At 38.7% G+C, this 26,761-nt stretch overlaps 1 protein-coding gene and 1 long non-coding RNA gene across 3 annotated transcripts in view; one reads left to right on the top strand and one right to left on the bottom strand.

The window, feature by feature from the left end:
• ATXN10 (ataxin 10) overlaps positions 1-21,601 on the top strand; it is a 92,108-nt gene extending 70,507 nt beyond the window's left edge. For both annotated transcript variants that reach the window (XM_064421155.1, XM_064421156.1), the window contains 2 exons: positions 4,218-4,281; positions 20,795-21,601. In XM_064421155.1, coding sequence (XP_064277225.1) covers positions 4,218-4,281; positions 20,795-20,982 — 252 coding nt within the window. In that variant the 3' untranslated portion in view covers positions 20,983-21,601. The remainder of the gene's footprint in view (positions 1-4,217; positions 4,282-20,794) is intronic.
• On the bottom strand, positions 5,267-9,871 carry LOC135301029 (uncharacterized). Its single transcript, XR_010362788.1, has 3 exons — positions 9,709-9,871; positions 7,844-7,891; positions 5,267-5,553 (listed from the first exon to the last, which is right to left on the bottom strand). It is a non-coding gene; the product is annotated as an uncharacterized LOC135301029 (long non-coding RNA).
• Positions 21,602-26,761: the final 5,160 nt, after the last annotated feature.

The raw sequence follows: 26,761 nt of genomic DNA, 5'->3' as shown, positions 1-26,761 counted from the left end.
TTCACAGTTCAGATATTTTCTCAGTATATTAAATGGAACAAAATTCTTACTTTTTACTCTAGAAAACAGGAAGTTGTTTCCATTTGTACAGTTGGAGAATCTTTTTTGTTTGCTCTAAGGCATTAATTTGAAGTTATATGAGTTTATAAGAAGAAATTCACAGCCCTACCTAGGCACCAGGTGCTGCTGCTTGAGAGAGTTTGGGCACTTTGAGCTGTGTGACAGAACTGAAAGCATTACAAAGAGTGAAGGGAAGGAGCCAAGTTCATGAAATTGTGAAGTTTGCCAGTTGGATTGCTCCCAGAAACCTTTTAAGTTCCACGATAAGAGTTAAAATTTAATACTGTGGAGATAAATGTGATTGAAGACAGACTTCTGTCTGTACAGTTGCTGGACCTGGAGACTGTAGTTGCATTTTACAAGATGCAGGCAGATTGAGCAGCAAGCACTGTCATACTCAGACAATTTGCATTTTTACCCTGAGCTCAGCTCCATTGCTGCTAGAGGGAGAGATTCAATAAGTACTCTCAATTGATTTATACTTTTCCTGGGCTCTGCTGGGAATGATTGTGTTAATGGTAATTATTTCTGTGTACTTCATGAGAAAGCACTCATGAGTGTGAGATTGTCAGGAGCAGTTCTGTTTAGGCACATATCCTTCACTATGCTACTGACATTGTTTATGTATTGGTCATAAATGTGACTTCTGCAAGACAACATAAATTGTCCATTTTTGTCTGTATTTTTTTCATTGGTTATCAAGAGAAAAAGAGTAGCTTTCTCCTAGGGGCTGATGTGTCCCAGGTTATCTGAATTAAAGACTTTATCATTCCTGGGCCATGGAAACAGTAGGCAAATACAGCCTTGGGCTAGTTCTTCCCATGAGCTTTGTTTTATATTTGTACAGAACCTTTGCTTACATGAGCTTCTTTTTAGAGCCTGGTTTAGATAATTAAGATGGATTATTAAATTTCAGATACAGAAAAAGAGAAAAAAACTAGCAGTCACTGTCACTGGGAAAGCCATTTTTCTCTTCAGTGTAATACATTTAAATTTCTCTTACTGGCATGACACACATCTTCATTGTGTTTCAGAAGCAAGTGCAGTAAACCAATGACATCAATATAAAGAAAGTGTGTTGAGAAAGTAGGCTTTTTAACTGGCTGGAATGGATACCTGTCTTGGGATGCTGGATGTTCTGTGTTTCTGCTATTTTAGAAAACTGTTTCAGAAACTGACAATATTAGGGCAAGATATTCATTACTGACTTGACAGAACCACTAGAGATCATTAGCACAGAGCTGGATTGTTTAAATTGTAAACTTGTCTTAAGTTACCTTGCAGCTGCATTTTCTGTTTCAGTGTAGTTCAGAATACAGTATTATTCCAAACTACACTGTTCTTGATAATAAAATAACTTTGTGACTTTGTTACAGTCCAGTGCAGTTCCCTGTTATTGGCCAACTATGTTTTCAGTAATGTAAATGGAGAATAGATTTTGTGATTTTTTTTGTAACACGGGCCAACATGAACAGTTCTGTTCACCAGACTCCACAACTGTCCTATTCTTTAGTTTCTGTTTATAATTTCTTCCAAAATCTAGACAGATTACAGGCAGTTTCACACCAGCCACAAATGTTCTCTTCACAAGGTACTTTCACACCATATTTAAGGTAAGATTAGGGTTTTGTGCAATATTAACTCCTCCCCAAGCCCTGCAGAAGATCCCTGCAGAAGCTCTGCTGGCTTGCTCTACACTGGGCATTTCACAGACAGTTCTCTTCAAAGCAAAAGCTCTGAGAGCAGTAATTAATTGGAAGAGTTCCCAAAGCCCTTTCTGTTGGACAGTGTAGTTCCAGTGGATCTGTGTAAGATGTTGAGGTGTAAGACAATTTCTCAATGTTTGCAAAATGTGCTGGTTTGGGAGGAAAGGAAATTAGTGCAGTAGGATTTGAGAGACTTTCAGCAATGCAAGTGAGACCCTGGGTTGGGCAATGATTCTTCCCCCTGACTGCCTGTGGCACTCTTGTTGCACAGGTGACTGCCATGTGCAGAGCAGTTGCTGAACTGGCTCACATTACAGAGCACAAATTGTTGGTTGCTATAAAATGCCTTTTCAGTGGAGGTTCAGGAGCAGCTGGCATGGACTGGAACTTTTCTAATAGTGGTTGCTCAGGGTTTGGCCTCTTCATCTCATGAGTCACTTGGAGTATATAGGTTTGTCTTGGGAAGGTACATTGTAAGGTTTTTCTTCTTGTTCCATTTCCCTATGTAGTAAGTCATAGGTGACATTCCAAAGCTGGCATTGTGGTGACAAAGCTGTGCCTAACTCCTGCAAATTGTATGTACAGTTGAATTGCATGATGTTAAAGAAACTCCAAGGGGGGGGGGGGGTGCAATGCAGTGGTAGATAGCAACTTGTTTTTTCATGAAGGTATCACTGAGGCTGTGGTTTGCTGCTGCTGTTCCCACATAACTTTGAAGGAATCTTCTCATATTCTTGCAGTAACTTTCTGAAATGTTGATGGATCCTAATTAGAATTGTACTTTCCCAAAATGCTTACACTTTTAAGTAGACACCTCGTTTGAATCAAACCTGGAGCATATTATTGCATGGTTTGTTTCTGTTGACAGCACTTCATCCCAATTAATTTCTACTGTTCAGCATTTCACTGGTGGGAAATAAGAGGTAGCATTGTAGGCACATCAGAGTTTGGCTACAGCCTGAACATCAAAGAGCCAGCATTTCCCAAGCATGTGCAAGTGCTGTGTTACTTAAAGGTCAGGCTTTGAAGTATGATACTATGCATGGTGCGTGGCCTTTGGAGAAAACACAAACATTTAGTGGAAAGAATGGATATTTTTAAATTTGTATTATTAACTGTATTTCATGTAGGTAAAGTTAGACATGTTAGCACAGATGTGCAAGGTGGGTTTCAAGACCTAACAGTGCTCTTTGCTTCTTATACATGTGAGCATTGCCTGCTTGTCTGTCACCGCTGATTTCTCAGGTAGCTTGAGACTCTGCAATAACATTATCTGAAAAGGAACTTAAATGAGGTGTGTGCTCGTCTTTCTCTCTGAATTCAGGTTTATTATGGATCCATAGCCTGTTTGGGATTTCACATCTGAATCTACTCGTCTTGCCTCCCTTATCACAAAACTTGTAAACTTGTGCTTCAGAAAGCTGATGATCCTGCAGTGTAAATTTTGAGATTTATTATTTTCTTTGGTACATAAAAATACATCTTGTTTGGGGCAAAAAAGGTGGAATAGAGAACACCATCATCAAGCTACGGCCTAAATTGACATTATGTTAAATTCCTTTAACTGGCAGTTCTTGGTTTGAAATTAAATTTTAAGAAATGAAAGAACTTAAGATTTGGACAAGTATAGCTTGGCTATCACAGAATGGTTGAGGTTGGAAGGGACATGTGAAGCTATAAATATGCATGTGTGATGTTACAGTGTACCTTAGGAGTCTACATAAACTTCTTATGGAACATACTTTCCATAAGATAATAATGCTCCATGTTTATTATTAAGATCAGCTTGTGCCAAGTGCTTGGTAAAGTGTATGTTTATGAGTCTGTTAGATTTGTATGTTGTTATCTCATGCACACACACACACACACACAAATGTAGCAGTGCAATTCATGAACTCCCATGTGTGTGTATGCACAAGGAGCTAAAGACACCAGATCTATCTTTGCTCATTTGCCAGTAACATAAGGAACACTTTCTCAAAGGAAAAATGGCTCTTACTTGATGTAAAGAGTTTATGCTGGGCACGTACAAGTAACACATTACTACTGAAGGTACAGTAGATGTGGTCTCATGCAAACTTGTGTGTGTATGTGTATTTTTCAACTTCTTTTTTTTCCTATTTTTTGCTCCACGGTTTTTGGTGGTTCTTCCTTCTGGAAGCAAGCAGGAGCTTTAAGTGAGCATAGCTCATCTGGACCAGTGTGAGAAACAGAAAATACCTCAGTCAAACTCTTGCTAAATGAAGGGAGAATATGAAATTGGTGCCTTATTGTGTTACTGTTTTGTGATACTCATGCTGAAAACACCAGGTTTACTCTGCAGTTCATGTTAGCATGTTTAATATTTTTGATTAAACAAACATCCCTGTTACATATTTACATATTTCTTGCATGAAACATTGTTAGTATTGTTGAGACATCTGTTAAATTAAACTTTTTGGGTTTTTTTAGGTGTATGACTTGGATGGCATTTCCTTGATTCTGGACAATTGCAGCATTGATGACAACAATCCTTGTATCCTTTACAAAATAATTCTGTTTATTGAATATGACTCATGAGAAAAGGTGTGGGGGTTTCATGGATTTATGCAAGAATTGCTTTCACAGGGTATCTAAATGTAACTGGCCTCATGAGCTTCCAGGTTATATTTAAATAGTTCAGCATTGAGCAAGGGCACAAATAGGCTTCCATGAACTGGATTCTAAGTAAGTTAACTGTGGTTATATTCTAAAATAATAAATATTACTGGTTGGCAAGTGCCTATTCAAAGAGCTGTGTCAGAAATCTGAATTCAGACTCTGGTCATCGTAGCAGATTTTAGAGCTTTTGCTTCCACTGAAATCTGTTTGGGAAACTGAAATAAGTATCTTATCAATTCTCTACACTTGTTAAATCAAACTGGGGAGCTTATTCTAAGCTCAGAGACAAGGCTAACAAGCTGTTAGGAAAGTGTGTACAGTTGAGAAAATAAATTATGCAAATTACTGAAATGTTGGGGAGATTTTAATATAAATGACATTGTGCTTCATATTAGAGATGTTTTTTCCTGGAATTTAGGAGCAGAAACTTTCAAAAATAGATTGCTATTAGAGGGAAATAATCTTTTATTGAAGATAAGCAGTTGTTAAGCAGAGTTACGCATCTCTTCAAGCAATACAAGTGTGTTCAGTGACTGAGCTGTGATTTTATGTTATCTAATCATTATCTCTGTGTAAGTTTCTGATAATTTCATCTGGAAATCAAATGTCTTTCCTGTACAGAGTCATGTCAGCTTTTTTATACTGAACACTTGAACTAGATTTTCAAATGATTATATAAGAAAAAGCACATTCTTTTTAGCAAGTTATAACAAACAAAAAGAGTAGTGAAAATGTTTCACATTCTCTCAGTTGTGTCCTGCAGAACATCATATACATATAAATATATCCTAAAATGATGAAATAATGTAGATGATAGCACAATGTTAACAAACTGTGTGGAGGAACAGTGGGTGGTAAGTATCCTTTGAGTTATTCAGTTTAATGCTTTGGATCCACAAGTTTTACATCTTCAGTATTCCTGTAGTTTGAGACCTGACAGTGCACTGAGTGGCAGGATTGTATTTCCATGGTCCAGGTCTGGTATTGGGCACTGCTGGATGTGGTGGGATGGGTAGGGAAATTCACCTTTCCCAAAGTGGAGAAGCAGCCCGGAGAAAACCTAGCAAGGAGTTTCTGTCCCAAGTGACTCTTCTTTGTTGGACAGTACAGCTGTGCAATCACTTCTGGGATTAATCCTTCATTTTAGCTGTAGCAGAAGAGAATAAAATTGGAGACTCTCAAAGGGTAGACTTGTAATTTATGGTCTCAAATGAAAGGAAAATAAAATACCATGAGCAAAGTGGAATGTCTTGTACCTTTTGATACAGGCTGACATTTTATGGCTATGCCATAAACTTACTAGAGAATAAAGCTTTGTTTACTTGGTTTTTAAAAGCATAATAACACCTCTTAATGTGAGCTTTCACCAGTGATCCATGCAGTATTGGGAGATATGGAAAAGTGAGTAGCACGTGGGCATAGGGAGGACTTGCCTGCTGTGACAAGTTTGCTGCATCAGCTTCTGGAGTGCAGCTCCTGGCGATGCCTTAAGTTTTAGCTTTCATATTTTTAGATTTTGTACTGCCTTAGTGTGTGACTCTGTACTTCATATAAAGTGTTGGCCAGTTCTCTTTACAGGGTAGTCAGACAAAACAATCCATTTCCAGCCTGAGAACCAAGGACAAGGTTGCAGCTTTAGGCCCAAAAGTGTGAACAACAGGGAATTGAGGAGGGCAGTCTGGGAGGATGGGACTTCACAACCTGAAGCTGTAATTGGACAATTAACCCCAATAGGTAAATGGCCCAAAACTTAAAAAAGTGTGAGAACTCATGACTGCTCATCCATCTTGGGTCCATCTTGGGCAGCGCCATGACGGGGCTCTTGTACTGCTCAAGATGAAGGCCTTTGAAGGCCTTCTAATAAATACCTACAAGTTTATTTCTTTATAGTTTATTTCTTCTTTAGAGTTTATTCCTTTAACTCTGTCTAGCCTTTGTTCCAGGTCAGCCTCTTTAGGCATCACTGGCTGTGGCTCTGTTTATTGTTTTGACCTCTTGCTATTCCAGGTGCTCTTGTGCTACTTGAAGGTAATGCTCCCCTGCTTCTCTCCTGCCTCTAACATGCCTCATCTCCTGCCTTCCCTTCCTACACAGGGAAGCAGAGGACAAGTTTGCAGTTCAGATCTGTCTCTACTTTCATCTGCTTTGCAGCATGTTCTGCTACTTCTGGACACCTGATGCCTGAATCCATTGCACAATGTTTCTCTGCAGAGATTTGACAGTTTCTTTGCCCTCTCTATGTGCTCCAGTCCTGCCTGGCACAAAGAAATCCCAGAATCACTGAATGGCTAAAGCTGGAAGGAACCACAGTGGCTCATCCTCAGTTTTCCAAGGTGGGGTGGAAAGCTGCAGGAAAGAGCTCAGCACAGCTCTTCAAACATGGCTCCTCCAGGAAGTCATGTCCAGAAAGTTCATTTTACATTCTTATTCCTAGTGCCTGTTTTTGTGGTTTCAGGCTGTGTTACTTGGATTTCTCCTTGGATAAAGCTGACTGGAAAAGGTTTCACCCAGAATCCTTTGATATAATAACTTCTTAGATTTCTTACTAAGTCTTGGTAGGTGCACGTTTTTGTTGAATCTGTTTTGGAATCACCCAAGCTCTACAGTTAAGATGTCATTAAGTTTTCTCCATTTTACTAGAAAAGTTCTGCCTTCAAATTACACATACAAAATTTTTCACCAAAAATGTAACTTTTGTGGTAAAAGCAATAGGATATTTTTCTGGATGGAAAAAAAATAATTTCCCTAAAATGTGCAATTTATCAGGGGAAACTGGACTGCCATGGTAGATGTTAAAGGAGCTCTTTATTACATTTGAGAGGAAAAATTCTTTGATAAATCTTTTTATTTGTAGCATATGGAAGTATACTGAAAGAGGAAATGGGTCTTCTCTTATCCTAAATTAAATTCCTTTGTAAACCTGTCATTACCTTAAAATTGCTTTCTTTGAGATCCTGAACAGTTCTTTAATGTGCATAGAAATACCAGGGAATTTGTAGCTCAGCTGACATGTTTGCATTGCTGTAATTAATTGTTTAAATTCATCCTTCAGTCTGAGTTTGGAGAACTGTTACATTGTCTGATTATATCTCAGATTTGCAACTTCTACATTTATAGTAGCAAACAGGTTTTTTCCTTCAGGATATTTCATGAGTAAAAACAAACAAATCACCACTCTCATAGTTACGGACAAGAAGAGTATTATGAACAGTTAAAAACAAATTTACTGTACCTCTGTAATTATTTGAATTGGTATTTTAATTTTCCAGCTACTTCAACTTTTCATGTAAATGCAATAGAGAGATGCTGAAGGATGCCAGATTTTCTGTGGCTCTTAAGTTTTCAGTACAGGACAAAGGTAAACAGAGTGAGACTGGGGAGAAGCAGTTCATTAAGAGTTAAATTTCAGAGAAGGTTTAATACCACTTTTTCTATACCTGTTAAATCTTCCATGGATTGGCTGTGTCCTAGTCATAACTCTCCTTCTGTTTCAAAGGAAAACAGGGTGTTTCAAAATGCAAGCAGAGTTATTTGCCTTTAGATTAAGGAGAGATTCCTGTATGAGCTAATCTTTATTTTTGAAAATTCACTTTCTTGTTCTGCTTCTGAAAAGTGGGAACATCCTGTCTTACCTTTGTAACCTGTGCATAAAAACAAATAAATTCAACCTGCTAAAGGATAGCAGAGAGAGTTGGAGATGCCTATCTGGGTAATACCAGTAAAAAATTTACTCCAAATCCTGCTTGTCAGGTTACTTGTGTTGAAAACATGTTCTAAATTCAAATCTTTTGTATTTTGCTCTCTGAATCATCATTTTCCTCATCTCTGACTGGCTCTATCATCAGACAGGAGCTCTTCCTTTTGTTCCTGCCTTTTACCTCATCCTAAGCTCTTCCTGCTCCTTCCAGCTTCATTTCTGCCCTTTCACAGGTTCCATTTCCTCAAGGTAAACATGAGCAGGGAGGTCAGCCTGTTCTGATCAAAATACTTTTGACCCCAATCACTCAAAAAAAGGTGCTTATGAGAGGCTTTAAATAAACTGACCTGTTTATTATTGAAGACTTTTCAGTTTACCTTAACTAAGGTGCTTGGTTTTTCACTGCTTCCTAACATTTGTTCTCATGAGTAACACACACAGATGTGCCTTTTTTTGCTTTTCAGTGGCTGCCCATAGAAATATTTATTACTATTTTGGGGGAAAAAATATTATCCAGAGTACTGCAATATAATAGCTGAAAGTCAGAAGTGAACTGCAGTTTTGAAGATGGAATATTCTTGTTTTTTCAGGCTGCTTGCCAATGTTACCCTTTTGAGATTCTTATAGGTGTCTCAATAAATTGATGTTGTGAATGACTGGATTTAATCAGAATGACCTTATGTAAGTATCTATTTTATATAAACTGTTAATTAACACAGTTTTCTATTAGCCAAGAAATCAGTCATACATGAAGAATATGTATCCTGCTGTGAGGATATATATTTTTATATATATACATACATATGTCATATATGTGAGTAAACACCTAGCAAGCTGTGTTTTAGGAGTAAGAATTTTCAGCATTTGAAAAGAAAAGCTTGATATGGAAAGGAAAAGGTTGATATGAATATCCATACACAGATCCCTTAGTATGAATAATGGATGAAAATGTAGAAAGAGTAAGTTAATTTCCAGATACTCCTTCCAAAACTGCTTCTATTATATTCAGTCATCTGAGAGGTAGATTGAAAATACTTTTGACTTCATGGCAGCAGCAAGTATAATTGTGGTTCATGAAACTGCCTAAAGCTGGAGGAAATCAACTTGCTATGGTCTACAACAATGGCAGTTTGTTTTTGCAAGATGCCAGCAAGGACTTTTGGGGGAGCTGACAGACATTTTTATCTAAGTTACAGAGTGCAACCTTAAACAGGCCACATGCTGTAAAACAGCCTCACTGCTGAGTGGGAGCCAGTAGAAAGCAAAAATAGGAGAGTGAGTTGACTTTTTAGAGTGAGCCATCACAGAGCTGAGCATTTTCATGCATGTGTGACTATCCCACGTGTATTACTGAGAAAATACAGCAATGTCATTTCAGCAATGGTTGCCTTTTTTTGGAAAGCTCATTTCAGGCACTGACTGTGCATTAAGAAGTCTGATGTGACCTATTTGATTCTGCATTTTTATAAGCATACAACACATCACGTTATTATATGATCACTGCAAAGGACCCACTGATGAGAACTGTAGTGGTCTCCTCATGCCCAGTGAAGTTCTGCCCACTTGGACAGAACTTGGCCTTCCCAACCCAGGAAATGGAATTACCATTTTCCTCCTCACAGTGGCACTTGGCTTTGCTGCACAAGTAAATTTGAAGGCTACCTAGGCAGAGGGGGAGTGCATTCTTTGGTAGGTCACAATTGATTTTGCATTATTGTTGGTTGCTCTGTGTCATCCAGGGATGACAGAGAGTTCTGCAAACGTCTTACTTTCTATCAACCAGTGCTGAATGAGTCACTGTGATTTAACAAGCAGTGGTTGAGGTCAGCAGTGGAAGAATGGGAGTTGTCAGCACAGGTTAAGAACATAAATTGGTGGGCCTGAATCCTTCATTGATAGAGCCAAAGGCAAAATAAAATAACAGCAGAGTGGAAGCCAGCTCTACCTCTTCTCACTGGCACTTGATACGGAAAGGAAAAGGTTGAGATGAATATCCATGTGGGTGATATGGGCTGTGGCTGCCCCGTCCCTGGAAGTGTCCAAGGCCAGGTTGTACAAGGCTTGGAGCAACCTGGGATAGTGGAAGGTGTCCCTGCCCATGGAATTAGATGAGTTTGGAACTAGAGGTGGAACTGGTTTGGAACTCAGTGATCTTTAAGGTCCTTTCCAACCCAAACCAGTCTGTGATTCTATTCTATGATTCCACCATAGATGGAACTAGGAAACCAAGAAGTCACTGTATTGCCATGTTCCAGTTCAGACCAATTTGATTCCTGAGTTCTGAGAATTTTTTTTAAAGAGAGTGGAGGATTCCTGCCTTGCACACAAACCTGAGGTCTGTCTGAATGTAATTTGAAGGTACAGAGAAGAACTGGTCAGACGAGAAGCTGGAACAGGTGCAAGTGTGGTTATTCATTGGGCAAGAACAGTCTGAGAGGGGCTTATTTCTTTCACCTTACTCAGTAGATGAAACCCTGCCCTGTTCTGCGAGTTGCTGTGAATTTTTGTAGCTGTATTTTGTTAGTGGCTAATGGAGACCAGGGCCCTGCATTGGTTTAGAAGGGAATCCCTCAGTGTTGTTTCAGGATGGAGCTTTAGCAGGCTGGTTTTTGAAGTGACTCCCAAAAGACTTCAGCCAAAGAGCTATTTCCAAACACTACATTTGGTTGTACCTGCCTACCAGTGCCTACTGCAGTCACTACCTATCAAGGGTATTTTTTACACTCTTGAAAGAAGCATTACCAGATTATCCAGCATTGTATTCTCTTACATCAGCATTAATTAAAAGATATCTCGATTCCAAGTAGATTTTTCGGTGTATTGCCTACAGAGTCCTGAGTGGGATTATTATAAAGCTCCTAAGGGGGGAGAGCTGAGTGCTGCTCCCTGTTGGAAAGGGCACAAAAGGCATTCCATGTATAACCTAAGCTTGTCTTAAATCTCACTAAACATTGGCTGCACATCCCAGGAGTTGGGATAACACAGCTTCCATGTTTCCACTCATTGTTTATCTTTTCTGGATGCTGCAGACTCTTCAGGGCAAAACTCAGTTAAAGGTGGAGAACCAAAGGAAAAACCTACCACATTAAGCATATTTGGTAGATCTAAATTCTGATACAAAGACTGTAATTCTCAAGTATTTATTGCTAGAAAATGTTTATTTAAAATGAAAAAAAAATTACAAAGTTTTCTTGTGAGATGTTACATTGCTAATTCTGTTTTCCACACTGTTCCCCAGGAAAACTTTTCTCCTGTCAAATGCAACATTCTCCTCATATGAAAAATACTTGAGACCACAGAAAGAATGCAGTGTGCAGAACAGAAACAGATATTCTGAGAAATTAAAGGGCTTAACCTGTTTTGTCTTCCAGAAATGAGCACAGATCACACTTTGTGTTTTATCACTTAACTAAATTACAATTTCTAATTATATATTTCAGGTTGCTGATTGTGTAATTCCTAAATTTTTTTTTAGAGCACCTGCAGGATGATTAAAATACTGTAAATACTTAAAATAGTTAATAGTTTAAAAATATTGAACTTCAGAGTTTGGGGGGAGGGGGTGGTGGTGTTAGTAATTTCCTTGAGAGTTTCTAAAATGCTAACACAAATTTGCAGAGATGTGAATATGAATCTATTCTTCAGCATCTCATTTCTACCCAGCTATCACCATTAAGAAACGTGATGTACAGGGTCACTGTAAAAGCTGGAGGAAATCTGACAGAGCTATACAGAATGTGAGAAGGCCCTTTCAAATGTTACATTCTAATATTTCTAATCCCTTGTGAGGAGTAATCTCTGTAGGCACCAACTCATGCATGTAAAAGTGAGGAATTAAAGTTAATAACTCTATTTCTAAACCAAATATTGTCATATTTGTCCTCTTCTCTAATCCTCTTGGTGGATTTAAATCCATGACAGGCTTGAATTCTTGAAAAAAAACCAGGTCTTTAGTTATCAGAAGCACCTCAGAAAAGAAAATCACTGCTTTTATAGCTCAAACAGCTTCCTTGATTTTTCTGTACACTCACTTTTGAAAAATTCCCCTCTGGGCTGAGATGGAGCACTAGAAATTTGAGAGCTAAAGATTTTTGGTTTTTTTAAGTAAAGCTAGGAGTGGTTCAGAAATATTGTTGAGAATGGAATGCCTTCTACAACCACCTTATCATATTTCAGTCTGTCTTCTTGGCATTTTTTCTTGTGCATACCTCCAAAGAATATTTGGATGTCATCTGACCAATGCTTCAAATAATATTTTTATTCTGACATTTTTCTGTTGCCCTATTTTTGATCACTGTAATTAGAACAGTTTTATCTTCAGCTGCTGAATGTGTTCTCTTGTGTAGCTCCTTCCTGAGCCTTAAATTTGTTACCTCTCACTTCCTCAGATCTTTGGTTAAAATTTGTTCTTTAGATTTGCAAATGATTTTTAAAACCTAGCCTTTCCTTCCTCACTCAGATACATTTGCAGTCCTTTCCACTCGCCTTGTGGATTTGTTCCTTTCTTTTGGACTGTGGAGATTTCCTCAAGGAGATGCAGCCATTCCCTGAAATTGTAGACAGGATTGTGGCTAATGGCTATTTTGCTAAACAAATAGCTGGTTATAATTTAGTTGCATCTTTCAAAATACCCATTTATTTAATGGTTGTTATTTTTGGATGCACACTGGGCATCATTTGGTGTCTGTGACCATGGAACTGGAGTTTCATTTACCTTCAGTGTTATGATTATTTGTCATAAAGTGACATTTGAAATGACCATAAGCAGCAGGAGGGGAGGTATGCCACATAAGTTACTCAGAGACCCTGAATCAATAAAATACACATGTACTGTACTGAAAGATAAGGTGGCATAAAATGCTTGTTGGATCTATATAAATGCATGGATCTCTGACATTTCTAAACAGAAAAAGAGCTTCAATCCAAATTGTGTCAGCTCAACTCATCATCTGTCTGAGAGTGGTGAATTATAATTAGCTTAACCACATCTCAGGCATGAATTAGATTGGATTTTTAAGTGTAGTGCCAAATTTCTGAAAGTTTTGTTTGACTCCTGTAATTGCCATTTAAAAGCATTTTAAAAAAGGTATTTATTTCTGTACATAAATACACATTAAGATATTTCTGTGTAAAGGTGGAGCCTTTTTTTTTCCATGTCCCAGGAAATTTAAAAGGACTACAGCCTGCCTGATGATCAGTTTGTGAGCAGTTACCATCCCCCTGTGCTTCATTGCTTCACAGTGTTTGTGGTAGGTTTTAATAGTAATTTGATGCATAAGTTTCAATTTAATGAAATGTTGCTTTTTTTTTTCTGTAGGGAAGAGAAGATAAAGCAAGGCATTTTTAAGTAAGGTAACAGCAGTTGAAGCTTTTTAACATACCAGCCTGCTAACTCTGTACCTCTTACAGATAGGTAATAGATTTAGTTATGAACTCTTAAAATGGAATTATTGGAAAAGAAGGGGCTAAAAGAACTGAGTATTCTAAAGGTGAAGTACTAGCTTGAGATTGATCAAGAGTGTGATTCTTTCTGTTTCAAAACCAGATGATTTGTAGCTGCTCATAAATTATGGGTTTCTATTAAAAATGTAAGTCATAATTTAAAAAAAATTGGCAGCCTAAGCAGCAAAAAATGAATGTGTCATATTCTTGGTTTTAAGCTAGTATTACAAGTCTGAGTATAGGGAAAAGGAAAACAAGCTGGAGGTTATGGCTTAATTTTTTTTTTTTAAGTTCTGTAAGTTTTGGCATAAGAGACATTATAATAAAAATAGCCTGACAGAGCTAAACATGTCCTATGGCTTTTGTAGCTCTGAAGTGCTAGATCCAAATTTTTTGTTCAAGTTCATAGTATGCTAAGATGTTCTGGTATTGGGTTTTAGGTCCCACAGAACATGAAAGGCTACACATGGAATATAGATTAAATGTTTAGTAGGCAGGCATTAAAAGCTGATAGCAACCTGGGTGCATAATACTGCTCAGAACTGTTAACCCAGAAATAACAGTGATCTAGGGAGAAAAATTCCTCTGTGACTCTAGTTAAGAAATGTCCCAGTAAATTTCAAATTTCTGAAGTAGTACACCTGATTTAATGAACATAATGTACCATTTAGTTGGACATCACTGACATGAGGATGTAGTTAAAAATGGGGAAGCCTTGGAGCTTAAATGATCCTCATTTACTGTCAGTACTGGACAGTGCTGAAAAGGTGTGAAAATGTGAAAGGCTGGAGAGCTTGGACTCTGCTTCTGGGAGCACAGTAAATATTACATATACATACATATTCATAATTATCCATTAGATATACAGCAACTGGATATTGTGAGCTGTTGTTTTTCTCTTTCTGAAGTACTCGCAGCCAAAGGGCCAGGAAACTGTGCTGTACCTGTAATCAGCCACATAACAAGTTTTGGCAGATTTTATTACTTAGTTCTGGTGCCTGCCCTTCCAGAAGGATGCTGAAAAAACACAAATTGAGGGAAGAGACACAAAAATTATGCAAACCTTGGAATAAGTCTCTTGGTTTCTTTCTTTAGTTCATGCAAAAAATACCAAATGCTGGTTATGATCTGGGAAAATTTTTTTTTAATCTATGCTGAAAAGCTGTGTTTGGAAACAATTCTAAACAAATCTAAGCCAGAAATAAATCACAGGCTGTAATGAGTGAGATATTTGCCCACTAGGAAAGTTTATTTAGGGACACAGTGAAATCTTCCAGTTCAACACTGGAAGTTTTTCAGAGAAAAGGCAGGAAAGCATCTTGTGCATGGAGCAGAATTGACAGGCGAATTTCAAGAGGAGCTGACCTTTGGTCATCTGTGTTTGTGCAGAAATGTTGGGCAAAAGAGGTTTAGTAGTCCATTCTGGTCTTCAAAATATATTTATTTGCCATAGATACTTAAATGGATGAATTGTCACTGAAAGTCATACATGAGGGTTAATGTGTCTGTGTTATGTTTAATGTGTCTGGTTGTGCAGAAGGTGTAAGTCCCATTTTAAAGAAGCCTGTGTCCCACAAGGCACACTTGAAGAAATGGATTCATCATGGGTAGACTGCTTAGTGAGATAAATAAATGCAAGTAGCCAGAAGGATGGTGTTTGTCTGCAAGAGAAACTGGAGTATCCACTACTGGTGTGGGAGAATAGTGAGGGCTACAGAACTGGAAAAAGTACCTAATGTACAATTATTTTGTGCTGTGGATGTTTCCTGTTGTCTGTAGCCTGTGAATTACAGAGAATATTGCCTCAGCACTGAAGCTGTTCTGGTGCCTTTAAACCAAATGGTTTTGCCCATTTGTCTGTTCTGAGGTGGTGAGGTTTAAAACCTCTGTCAAAGCCGTGTTCTGCAGGGCGGAATTCGAGCTGCAAACCCCAGTTCAGGTTTTTGGGCATAGGCTTTCTGTCTTTACAGGAATATTTTGTGGAAGCAGCTTCCCTTGGGGAGGGCTGAGGTGAGGAGTGGAGGGGCTGCCAGCTCCTCATGCCACACGTGCTGTGCAGTGAAGCTTTGCTGCCACGCTGTGGTGGAGATGGAGCCTTGTTTGGTACTGGATGGTCCAACCCTCTGAGTGATCCCTTGGGCCAGATGAGAGTGGCCTGCAGCAGAAACATCTGCTTTCACTTCCCCAGTGTTACAAATCCTATCCCTGAAAAGTGTGATCAGGAATAAATACCTCTGACAGCATCCAGCTCTGTGTTTTGGAGGCTTCTAGACTGGATGGGTTGTGCTGCATCAGCTCTGCAGGAGCAAAGTCAGACAGAGGGGGGAGGAAGGGACATTCCCAGCTTATATTCCCAGTACTGCCCATTATTGAACCCAGAATGTGGTGACTGCACTCACAGGTGATAAGAACAGCTGTGGAATAAATAAAAATAAAGGCAACTGAAATATTCTAGACTTTTTTTTTTCCTACCTTCTAGGCAAAATATTTTAAGTTTGTATAGGATGAATTCCCGATGTTTTCTGGTGCTGGTAATTCAATGCCAAGTATAAATAGAGTCTATGGCATTAATTCTAAAAATATAAATTGGCTTTTGAAAATAAATAAATTAAGATAAAACATTTAATTTGTTACATTTTCTGTTGCTACTTTTATGGTAATGTCTTAATCACAGGTAGAAAGTCACATAAAATATAAAGGAGTTACAATTGCTCTGATCTTATACAGCTTCTAGAACTTCATTAAACTACTAAAACCCCAGACAGAAAGAAACTTGCAGAGCTTTGTAAGCAGTTTGGCTGATGGTGAGGATCCAAAGTCCTGGTGTGTGGTCCATCACAGCTCCTAACTGTGACAAACAGCTGTGGGAGTTGGCTAGAGACCTCTTTCAGAGGTAGGAAGAATTATCTTCAAGGTGCTGTGGATCAGAAGTGCTTGAAAGGACTGAAAGGCTGGAAAGAAAAATGGTTTATGTCTTTTCAGTGTGGTCCAGTCAGGTCTGCAGGTGGAAGTGACTCTTAAGTGATGCTTCAGTATTTCATTCCAGTCTGCAGAGGTTCTAGTGATAACTGGATTACTTGTTGAAGGCCATAAAGAAATATAATTATTGTACAATACAAATACTTTATTTTCATTGCCTTTGTTTTTGAGTCATACAGTCCTGTTCTAGAATGCATCTTAGAAAAATTGGGTGGCTTTGAGAAAGGGGTTACATAAGCAGCCCATTTGATGAGGGTTCCAACCTGTGAGTGCTGGCTTCCTTAATAAGGTTTTGTATCTTTTCCAGTATTTGATTAGAATGTAGTTGCTGTTGAAATAATAATAAATTTGATTTAAATTAGGTAATGGGATTGGGCAAAGAATGCCCTCTTTTTTGCATAAGAACTAACTACTCATAAGGAAGAAAGTTCCTAACTAATAATTTAGTTATGGAAAACTGACTGTAGTGCAGGAAACAGTCTAATTAAAAAAAAAAAAAGTCCCTGTACTATGTAATAAATCAAACTCTCCACTAAAAATGTTACATTTAGAAATCCTTTGGTATTAATAATTATGAAGGGGACTTAGGAAAACAGATATACATATTTCATTCTCCTTGTCATCCCTTCAGTGTCCTGTATTAGTTAATGATAATTAACTTCTGAAACTTGCCTTTTTCAAGCAACATACTTCTAAGATTGCTTGTGCATTGCCTTTTATCCACCTCATCAGCTTCCAGCCTCATTAATAATGTTTTCTGTTCTCTGTCGTCCATAGAATCCAAATTACTTTGTGTAACAATTCTTTTGGGTCCTGGTGGCTACAGTGGGTTTGTCAATAATGTTTAGTTCTGATTGGACTAAGAATGAGAAGGTGGAACACTTTCCCTGAGGAATGGTCTGTGTGTCCTCCTCTCCAGCAGTACTGGTGAGCGGTTCCTGGCAGGACATCGTTGTATTTTCACACCCCATTAAGCTTACAAACCAGCCACTGTGCTCTTGCATTGACTCCAGCAACCTCTTGTAGCAGAATCCAGCTGAAAAGAACTGGGAGAATTGTGAAAAGTTCCCTTTGCAGTCAGTGACAAAACTTAAACAGGATTTAGTGGCGTAGATTTTCATGGCTTCCAGATAGTAATATTTTTCATCCTTAAGGGACAGTTTTCTCCACCTTTCTTCCTTTCTCTTTGTGTTCCTCCCTTCCTGACAATTGAAGTTACATCCCAGAGGACGATTTTAAATTTTAAATTGTGGAATTAAGATGTTACTTAGGTACGGAAGACAGGGCGAGTTGATTCAGTTTTGTTACTTGTATATGTCAAAATGGCATAGGAATTCCAAAGCACAGAGTACTGAAAGATTTTGGAAAAGTGTTGCTATAAATGCACAGAAATGTTTGTTTTCAGTCCCTAAACACAGATAGTCTAGTGATGAGGCTTCTGCAAAATAAAATGAATTGTTTTCTTCCTTTTCTATGTCCTCTTCTCTGTGACAGAATATCATAATCTTCACTTCTCTATAAGATTAATTTATTTGAGAGTATAATATGCCCAATTGGGAAAATCTAGACGAGTGTGTGCAATCAGATCTGCTGTGCTTGCTGTGTTGCTTCTCTTTGGTGCAGTTTCACGACAAACAGGCTCATGCTCGTATTTTTAGTAACTATGGCAACTTTAGAAGCTCTCTTTCTAAAGCTGAGCATACAATAAAGTGCCGCAAGTGTAGGTAGGATTAGAGACTCTCGAATATGTTTAATTTTCTCTCTGTGTCTCTGTCTTTGGAGAGGAGCAAGAGGGTAATGTGAGTATTAGCTGGGGACTGGCTTTAATCTTTGCAGACACTCAAGTCTGCCAGGGTCTGCTCCCAGCTGTCCAAAGGCCTCATCCTTCCCCAGCATGCGAACAAGGGGATGATGAATATTCATGGCTGTGGTCACAATGGAAAACCTACCCACAGAAAGGGGTTTCTGAAGGAGTGAAAATGTTATTGAAACCATTTTGCAGCTTCAGCTACAGTAGTCAGTAATGATAAATGCCACAATGGTGATAGAGTTCATAAGATAATGGGGATGTCTTAGATATTATGTAAGCATGAATGGATCTGGTAATAGGAAAAGAGCATTTGCCATGGGGTTTAGCAGCGGGTTTGTGTTGAAGGACATAAAGACTATAGTAGCAGGATCATTCTCAAGGCTAATACACAAAAGTTTTGAGAGTACTTTTTTTGTCTGTGTGGCAGTTTGTGTGACTGAGAACTGTCAGTCTCTGAAAATTGCTGTTAATATTACAGAAAATATGCTTTTATGCAAGTGCCGTATTTTGTGCAGAAGCTGTGTTATAGGAGCACAACAAGGAAAGTCTGCTTCTCATCCAGGAGCAGAGCCAGGCAGGGTGGTAGGATGTTTTTCACAGTCCACTGGGAGAACTTCGTGTTACTTTTTGGCTCTTGTGACATGCCCTAAATCAGGCCTGGAAAAGACCTGGTGGGTGTCAGCCTTGGTTTATCTGCATTCATCAGCTTGCATGCTTTGCTGGTCTGAAATCTGTTCTCACCATTGGCACTAATGACTGAGAGTCCGCACATTTATGATTTTATTACTTTGGCAACTTATTGTTTTATATAGTCAAATGTAATCTTCAGTGTAAATACCAAGTTTATGTGACTTAAATGTAGATTGGCGCTTGTCTTTTTTACTTAATTCTAGTAGTGATGCACTGATAGAAGAGAATATATTGATATTCTCTGTTGTGTTCACCTGTGAAGGCTTTGATGAGATGCATAATTTGTTTTGGTGCTAATTTCTCTCCTCTGTCATTACCTCACACGGGAATTTTTTTGGATAAAGAAGATGTGCAGCATGCTTCCTGACAAAGCCTAAAGAGGTCTATCAGGAAAAGAAAAAAAGCTCCATAATAGTTAGTACTTCATTATTTTTTATTTTTAGTTCTGGCCTTCATGAATTTGAAAATAAATATAAACTGCTACAAAAAGGCTAATTTACTGACACATGCCAGTGCAGGGCTGTTCCCTTATGTTTATGTCCAAGCTACTTTTCATCTAAACTCTTCTCTCTCTGTTGAGGTTGTGTAAGATTGTTTAAGTCCAGTTCCTCTCTTCTGTTGTTTTGTCTGAAGTTCCCCTCTGTCTGAGTTTTCCCCTCCTGTCACCCTGTGGCAAATGCCCACAAGAACATTTATCTCTGTGCTTAGATGCTCCCCAACCCAAAAGACGTCAAGGAGATGAGTAAATTATGCATATTCTTCTACTGGATGTGAAGCTACATGTAGTAAATAATTGGTGCCCTGCAGGCAAACCACTCATGGGATTCAGAAAGGCTTGGCTCCTGTATGGGTAACTTGGGAAAGATTATATCATAACAACTTTTCAGCTGCAGAATTGGGACCAACATCTCTGACACTTCATAAAAGGAACACTGTAGTTCACTTGGAAGATGCCTGGCTGATAATCCTGGGAATTTAAATCCTTTGTCTACATCCCTGACATGTGCCTCAATCCTGGCCTCAAGGGACCACCTTGGGAGGTGAATGAGTTGCAGCTTGTGCCCATTTAAACATCAGCAGGAGCTCCCTGCCAGTGATCATAGTGTCTGGTCTTCTCGCAAGTGTGTAAAAGCACCCAGGCATAAAGGACTGAGTTTAGGTAATCTTAGGAGTCAAAGAAGTTTAAGTGTCTCTGATATTATTTGTGCTATTTTCAGATATTAACCTGGATAAGTTGTCTTTTTCTACATCTCTTCAACTTTAGCAGTGAAAATAATAGTCATCTTTCCTGTGCATGATGTACAGCTTATTTTGTTTGCCAGTGCTTGGAAGTGTACTGTTGAAGTGTTCAGATCATAAACAACTGACTTATTTTTTATTTAAACTCACTAGGAAGATCATTGGAACATTTCAATTGACTGTAATTTTGGTTTAAAATTTGGTTTTATGTCTTTTTAATTCCTACAGTTTATTTGGTTGGGGTTTTTTGTTTGCCTGGGGTTTGTTGGGTTTTTTTTGACTTAATATAAACCCTAGTAAATTTGAGTGAAGTTAAGGGCAAACCTCTTTTAAAATTAAATTGCCTCACATGCAAGTATTTGCAGGTTCATTGTCAGCACTTGCGAGCGTCTTACTTGTTCAAGCCCTTGATTTCTACTGCTTTCCTGAGTTTAAGAGTTTGGGGGAGGGCTGGGAGAGGTGAATGCAGTAATAAACCAAAATAAACAATGTTTCATCTTTAAATCAATGCTCCTTAACTCTGGCCAACAGTTGTGAGCCAGTGGGCAGTTTATGCCATCCGGAACCTGACGGAGCAGAACGAGCAGAACCAGGCGCTGATCGCGCAGATGGAGCGCAAGGGGCTGGCAGACAGCTCTGCCCTGCACAGCATGGGCTTGGACATCCAGCTCAGAGATGACAAGTTAATTCTGAGGTCAACCAGGAAAAAGCCCTCCTGAGCAAAAATATTAGCAATAGACTGAAAAAGTATTTCTCTTCTAAAACATTTTCCCTTGCTCAGCAACCATTTTTTTCAGATTTAGTCCCAGAATGTTGAAAACGTTTTGTTTGTTCTCAGAAAAGCTGCCAGATGATGCTTCTGCCTCCTTCTGCTGTAAATAAAAGGTCACCTGTGTGTTTTCTATGTACCTGGGTAAATCAGCTTATGAAAAAAGGTCCTTCTTGTCAGTCAGTTGGAATTTCATGACCTCCATTTTCATCAGTGGAAGATTGTCATACGTGCAGTATCGACTTGTCATAATTTCCTTTGCTGAACCTGGAGATAACTATTGTTAAAAAATTCTTCAAAGAGCTCCTTTGCAGGCTGCCTTCTCCCTGTAAAAGATCTGTGCTGAGTCAGGGCTAAACAAGCCAAGTTACTAATTTTCAATCATGGGACCTAAATATCTCTATTTATATAAGCATCAAGAGAATGTTGGATGTACTTAAACATTTAGTGAATTAAACACAACATGGCTTTTGTCTATTTAAATTATTAGTAAACTGTCTTTTCTACCTTGATACCTATCAGTCTTCATGACAAGTATATTAAAACCAAAGCTGAAGCTGTTGTGGCAACAGATGCTGCATTCCTTTGCACTGGGGCATGTCTCTGTTTTGGAGACTTGGGTGTTTGTTTGAATGTTATTTGTTCCTTTGGAGGGTAAGTCAGCCCACTTTCCTTTTATTTTGCACTTCTCATGGGTTTTCTGAACTTTGGCAGACTGCTGAAGAGGTAGTTTCTCACTGTGATTAATTCTAGCAGTTTCTTTTCACCCCTCTGCCTTTCCAAAACATTGACAAAACTCATTTCCAGTTAATTAATTCAAGAGAGGCAGAAGAATAGAAGGCCCTGCCTCTTCATTTTGGGTACCCTCCTATATTGTTGTTGGACCCTGCCACTGTGGAATGTGGCATGAATGAGATGGGGGAGAAGGGGGGGGTGAAACTGGGGGGCAGGGGGAGGAGGGCACAGTTAACTCTGTGTGTGCCACAGCTTTGCCCTGGAAGCCAAAAAATGTAATCCCTGCACAAGCAAAATGGGAATTACAGCTTTATATTGCTGGTACTTGTGTATGGTAACTGTAGTTGGTTTATCTTCAGCCATGTCTAACTCAGAGGTCTCAGAAAAATTCACATGTTCATGTTCTTGTTGACATGTAATCCCATGCTTAAACAGAAAGGCAAGTTCATGTCCTTAAACTCCATATTGCATGTAAACAAACCTTCATCCATGTGCATGAGCTTTTGCTCCTCCAACTGAATTTTTGATTTAAAAATGGAAGAAAGTACACATTGCTTTGAGAAACACATTGTGCTGCTTAAAAGTGATGGTGAGTAGAGCTGGGCTGCTGAGGTCATTTCAAGTTAACAGAAGGATGATGGTGTCTGCCATGCCAACCTGGTGGGACTGTGGAATTGACCCAGTGGGAGTTTAGACACCTGTTGGTTTTAAAGGCAGTGATACAAAATTCCTGTCCACAGCTGTTTGTTAAGTAAGTGATGTCTGAAAAGGGATAATGGCAATAGGAACAAAGACTCTAACTCTTATTTCTTTTACTGACTTATTTCTTAAAAAATAAATAGGGGAGAAAAAGGTTCTTTGCTTTAGCAAGGAGTTAATATGAATATAAGCAAATTGATTTGTTTCTAAAAAACAACTTGACTGTATTTTGGTTGTTAAAATTGTATTGAAGTGCTGTCATACACAGGTAGGTTTGTTGGCTTTTGCTGTCTGAATGGAAATGTGATTATGCTTCTTCTTGAGCACATGGTTTCTCAATGATTTCCTTAAGCCTTAATGATTGTGTTTAGGCCAGAATTAATTTAGAGTTTTCATTACTGTCACCTAAGAATTACAGCTGGGTTGTAGGGGGTTTTGCTCTTATCTCCATAACACAGTGGAAGGTTCATACTCTAGCACCTAAATGGAAAAAAAAAAAAAATTCTGCTCTTACAGAAAAATAAAAAAGTGGTTATTTGGAAGACTGCATCATTCAACTTTAAAAGGAAAGAATTAAACTTTTGCTAACAAAGGAGCATCAAATATGACACTATCTGAAATAAAGTGAAGTTGTTCTTAATTTGGTAATTAGAAAAATACAAACACTTTTATTTTAGTGCCACTACTTAGGAAACTCATGGTAGATAATTTAACAAAGTGAGGGGAAAATTATTCTGAACAGAAAATGGACTTTCTGTGCTTTCTGTGTAAAGAAAAAAATGCAAAGAATTTCCTTTTATTTAGGGTGATAAAGAGTTAAAATCCTATTCACAAAACAAATCCAGAGAGAACTTTGGTTGTGGAAAAAGCAGTGGGAGTCCCTTTTCTTTTTAAGCAATGAGGAATGGACAGGGTGGGGTTTTTTTAACTTGATGGTTGTATACCCACCAATAGAATACACACGAACCCATAAATATAAGCCAAATAATAACAAACACAAAAAAGATTAAAAGAGTTTTGTGTGTTTCAGTACATAATGGAGTAATAGTTGTGTTTTCTAAAAGGGAAATGTAGGGCTTTCATAGTGGAGAACATGCTGATTACTGTATTGTGAGTGGCTGGCTTTTGATTTTCCAGGATGGATTAATTCTCGGAAGACAACAGCTTCCCTGTCCTCCCCCAGTGGAGTCCTGGTCTCCAATAGACTCGTTTTATATGCTTGGGGATTAATACAGCACAGCAATCAGTCATAAAAAGCAAGCTTTAGTGAGTTTGTAAAGGGGCAGAACAGGCAAATCAAGTCTTGTGACCATCTTACTGCTTTCGAGTGCTTTCAAACAATAGTGATCAGATTTTTTTTTTCTTTTTTTTAAGGTCCATTTGTTATTAAAAGAGAATAGGGAGTTGGTTTTTCATCGTAAGTGGAAAGATTCTAGAAGAGCTTTCTGGCAAATTCTGAGAGATAACCTGAAATGTTAGCAAAGCTCTGAATATGCTTGTAATAATTCAAGTGACTTTTGCCTAAAGTGCCTGTAAAATATGCTTTTAAATACAACCAACAAAAAGGAGAAAAAGTCACAGGCAGTTTATGCCATTTTCACAACCTTTATTTAACAGTCAGTTTGTATTTTGAGGTTGGTGTAGTGAGAACCAAAAAAAAAAGTCCACTTGGTTTGCAAATGAGAAAGTACTAAAAATATGGGGCTCTACCCAAAATTACCCTCAGTTTTTGTACGAAGCCTGAGCTCTGTCATTCGTATTGATTTAGATATCCCTATATTTAGATATCCTAGATATTCTTAGTGTAGACTTTTTTCTGTTAAATGGGGGGAGTTTATGAAGCAATGCAGAAGCATTTTAGTGAGACTAAGAACAATTTTAGTAATTGTTCCCTGTAAGGCTGGGCAGGCCCTGGCACAGGGTGCCCAGAGCGGCTGTGGCTGCCCTTGGATCCCTGGAAGTGCCCCTGGATGGGGCTGGGAGCAACCTGGGACAGTGGGAGGTGTCCCTGCCCATGGCAGAGGGGACTTGGAACTGGGTGATCTTTGAGGTCCCTTGCCACACAAACCATTCTGTGATTCCCTGGATTTCCACCTCCCTAAAACCCCCGTGTCCCCCTCGCTCGGTGCGCTCCGCCGGCTCCCTGCGGTGCTGTCCAGGGTCCTGACGGGCTTTCCCCTCTTTGGAGCTCTCTGGAACAACCCTCTCCATGCCAGCAGCCAGTTCCAGTCTCTTGAAGCTTGGCCAAGGCCAAGCCACCATGGAATAACCATTCCAGTGGAGGAGTTTCATGCTGCTTTAATTTAGCTATTCCCAAGATAAATAAGGGTAGTGAATTTTCCTCTTGCATAATCCAGCCTGAGCTTCACCACATTGTAAGCTCTGGAAAACTTTATACACTGAAAGTAGAGACATGGGGGCTGAGCTTCTAAATTTACTGAATTGATGTTCCAGTCATGGATCCAGTGTCTGTACAGGACATTTCCCACAGCTGTTGCCTCTCACTAGGGTGGTGCTGGCAAAAGAAGGCAAGAAGTGAGAGACTCCCTGCATTTCTTTCAGACCTGCCTGGTGATGTCCATCAAACATGGAATTAGGCAGAAGCAAATGTAGAAGGCATGGAGCAAATAAAAGTGGATTCTGGGGTGAGAGAGGGAGGAATTCAGCTCCTGGGAGATGGAAAACATGTTGTCAGTCAAATGAGAGAGTCTTGTTAGTTTGCATCTTCCCTCTCTGAATACTCGCAGAAATTTGTTGTCCAAAAAGTACCTTTTTAGGAAGAGCCTCCCCTCTCCAGACTAAGATAAAAGAGGTGTCTTCTCTCACCCCAAATTTCATTTGGACAGAATTGGCATTGCATTGCTTTTAATTGCCTTATAGAATCATTAAATCATTAAGGTTGGCAAAGAGCTCCAAGATGATCAAGAATACTCTGCAGTTTTGCTCAGCATTTTCTGCAGCCTTACTGCTTACTCTAGAAGTAGTATAGAGTTCAGAGAATATCTAAATACTTAAAATATTTAAATAGTAAAGAGAAAATATACAAACAAATTAAAGAATTCTAGTTTTGCATGGATTTTCATGGGAAAGGAAAACACAACTGGAGGTAAAGACCAAGGTAAGCCCAGAGCATTTAAAATTAACCTCCTGTTTTTTTGCTGCATGGCATCTCATCTCATCTCAGTTCAAAAGTGGAGCTGATTCTGCACTGGTAATGACATGGAGATGTCACAGAAGTTCCTGAGCAAGACACACTGTAAGTTGCACTTGGTTTTGTTTGAATGTAAGATGGCTTCCATAACACATTTATGCTAAACTTTAAAGTTTCCTTTCATTTTTGAGTACAGGTAAATATTCATGTAGAAACATAATTGCACAAAAGGGATTTGTGTTTGATTTTTTTAATTTTGTCATTCAGGAAGTATTTCAACCTGTTTGTCCACTTGCAGAATTGTTACCCAATGCCTTTAGTTCTGTAATAATTCAAGAGTTCCGAAAATCTTTGTGCTTTAGCATACATTCCTAGTCAGTATTTGTTATAAGACAAACAGTCCAGTCAATTATGTGGTTTTTTGTGATGTTGTTCTTAAAACAATTTCTTCTCCTGCAGTTTTGAAAATGTGACTAAAGTAAGCACAAAAGCCGTGTTGCCTAAGGGAAAAAGTCTTGATAAAGCTCTGAAGTGGAAGTGCATTAGTCACAGAGGTGCCTCACCATGGTAGTGTTAACTCTAAAACATAAGCAGAACAAATGGTGATGATCACTGTTCTACTGCACACCTTGTTTCAGAAATACATGTTTATGTGGTATTCATAGCACAGTAATAAGGAAAAAAAATTAAGGTAAATTAAATAATCCCTACCAACTGCAATTGGTGCAATTTTATAAAGTGGTGCAAGTCCTCAATCTGCATGGAGAGGGGACTTTCAGCTGTTGTGCTGGATAGTTTTGGTTTTGAAATTGGGTTTACTGGAGGTTATTATATAATGGTTTGTATTGGAAAAGATCTCTTAAGACCATTGGGTCCAGCCATCCCCCCAGTACTGCCAAGGCCACCCCTAACCCTGTAAGTGCCACATCCACATGGCTGTCAGACCCCTCCAGGGATGGTGTAGTGAACAAGTGAAAAGTAAGGAATGTTTCTCCAATGCCTCTCTGAATATTAAGTTTTGCAAGTTAGTTTTGAACTGCCTCTGACAAAAATTTTAGCAATGGCTTTATTTTAGAAAATAAGGCACCCTCTTTGAAGGCCATCAAAATCACCTGTTGGTCATCAGGTGAACAAGCAATAAAGT

Source organism: Passer domesticus, chromosome 5, assembly GCF_036417665.1.
Source record: "Passer domesticus isolate bPasDom1 chromosome 5, bPasDom1.hap1, whole genome shotgun sequence".
NCBI classification, from domain to species: Eukaryota; Metazoa; Chordata; class Aves; order Passeriformes; family Passeridae; genus Passer; species Passer domesticus.
The sequence above is the reverse complement of the archived record's forward strand: the minus strand, read 5'-3'. Positions and strand labels throughout refer to the sequence as shown.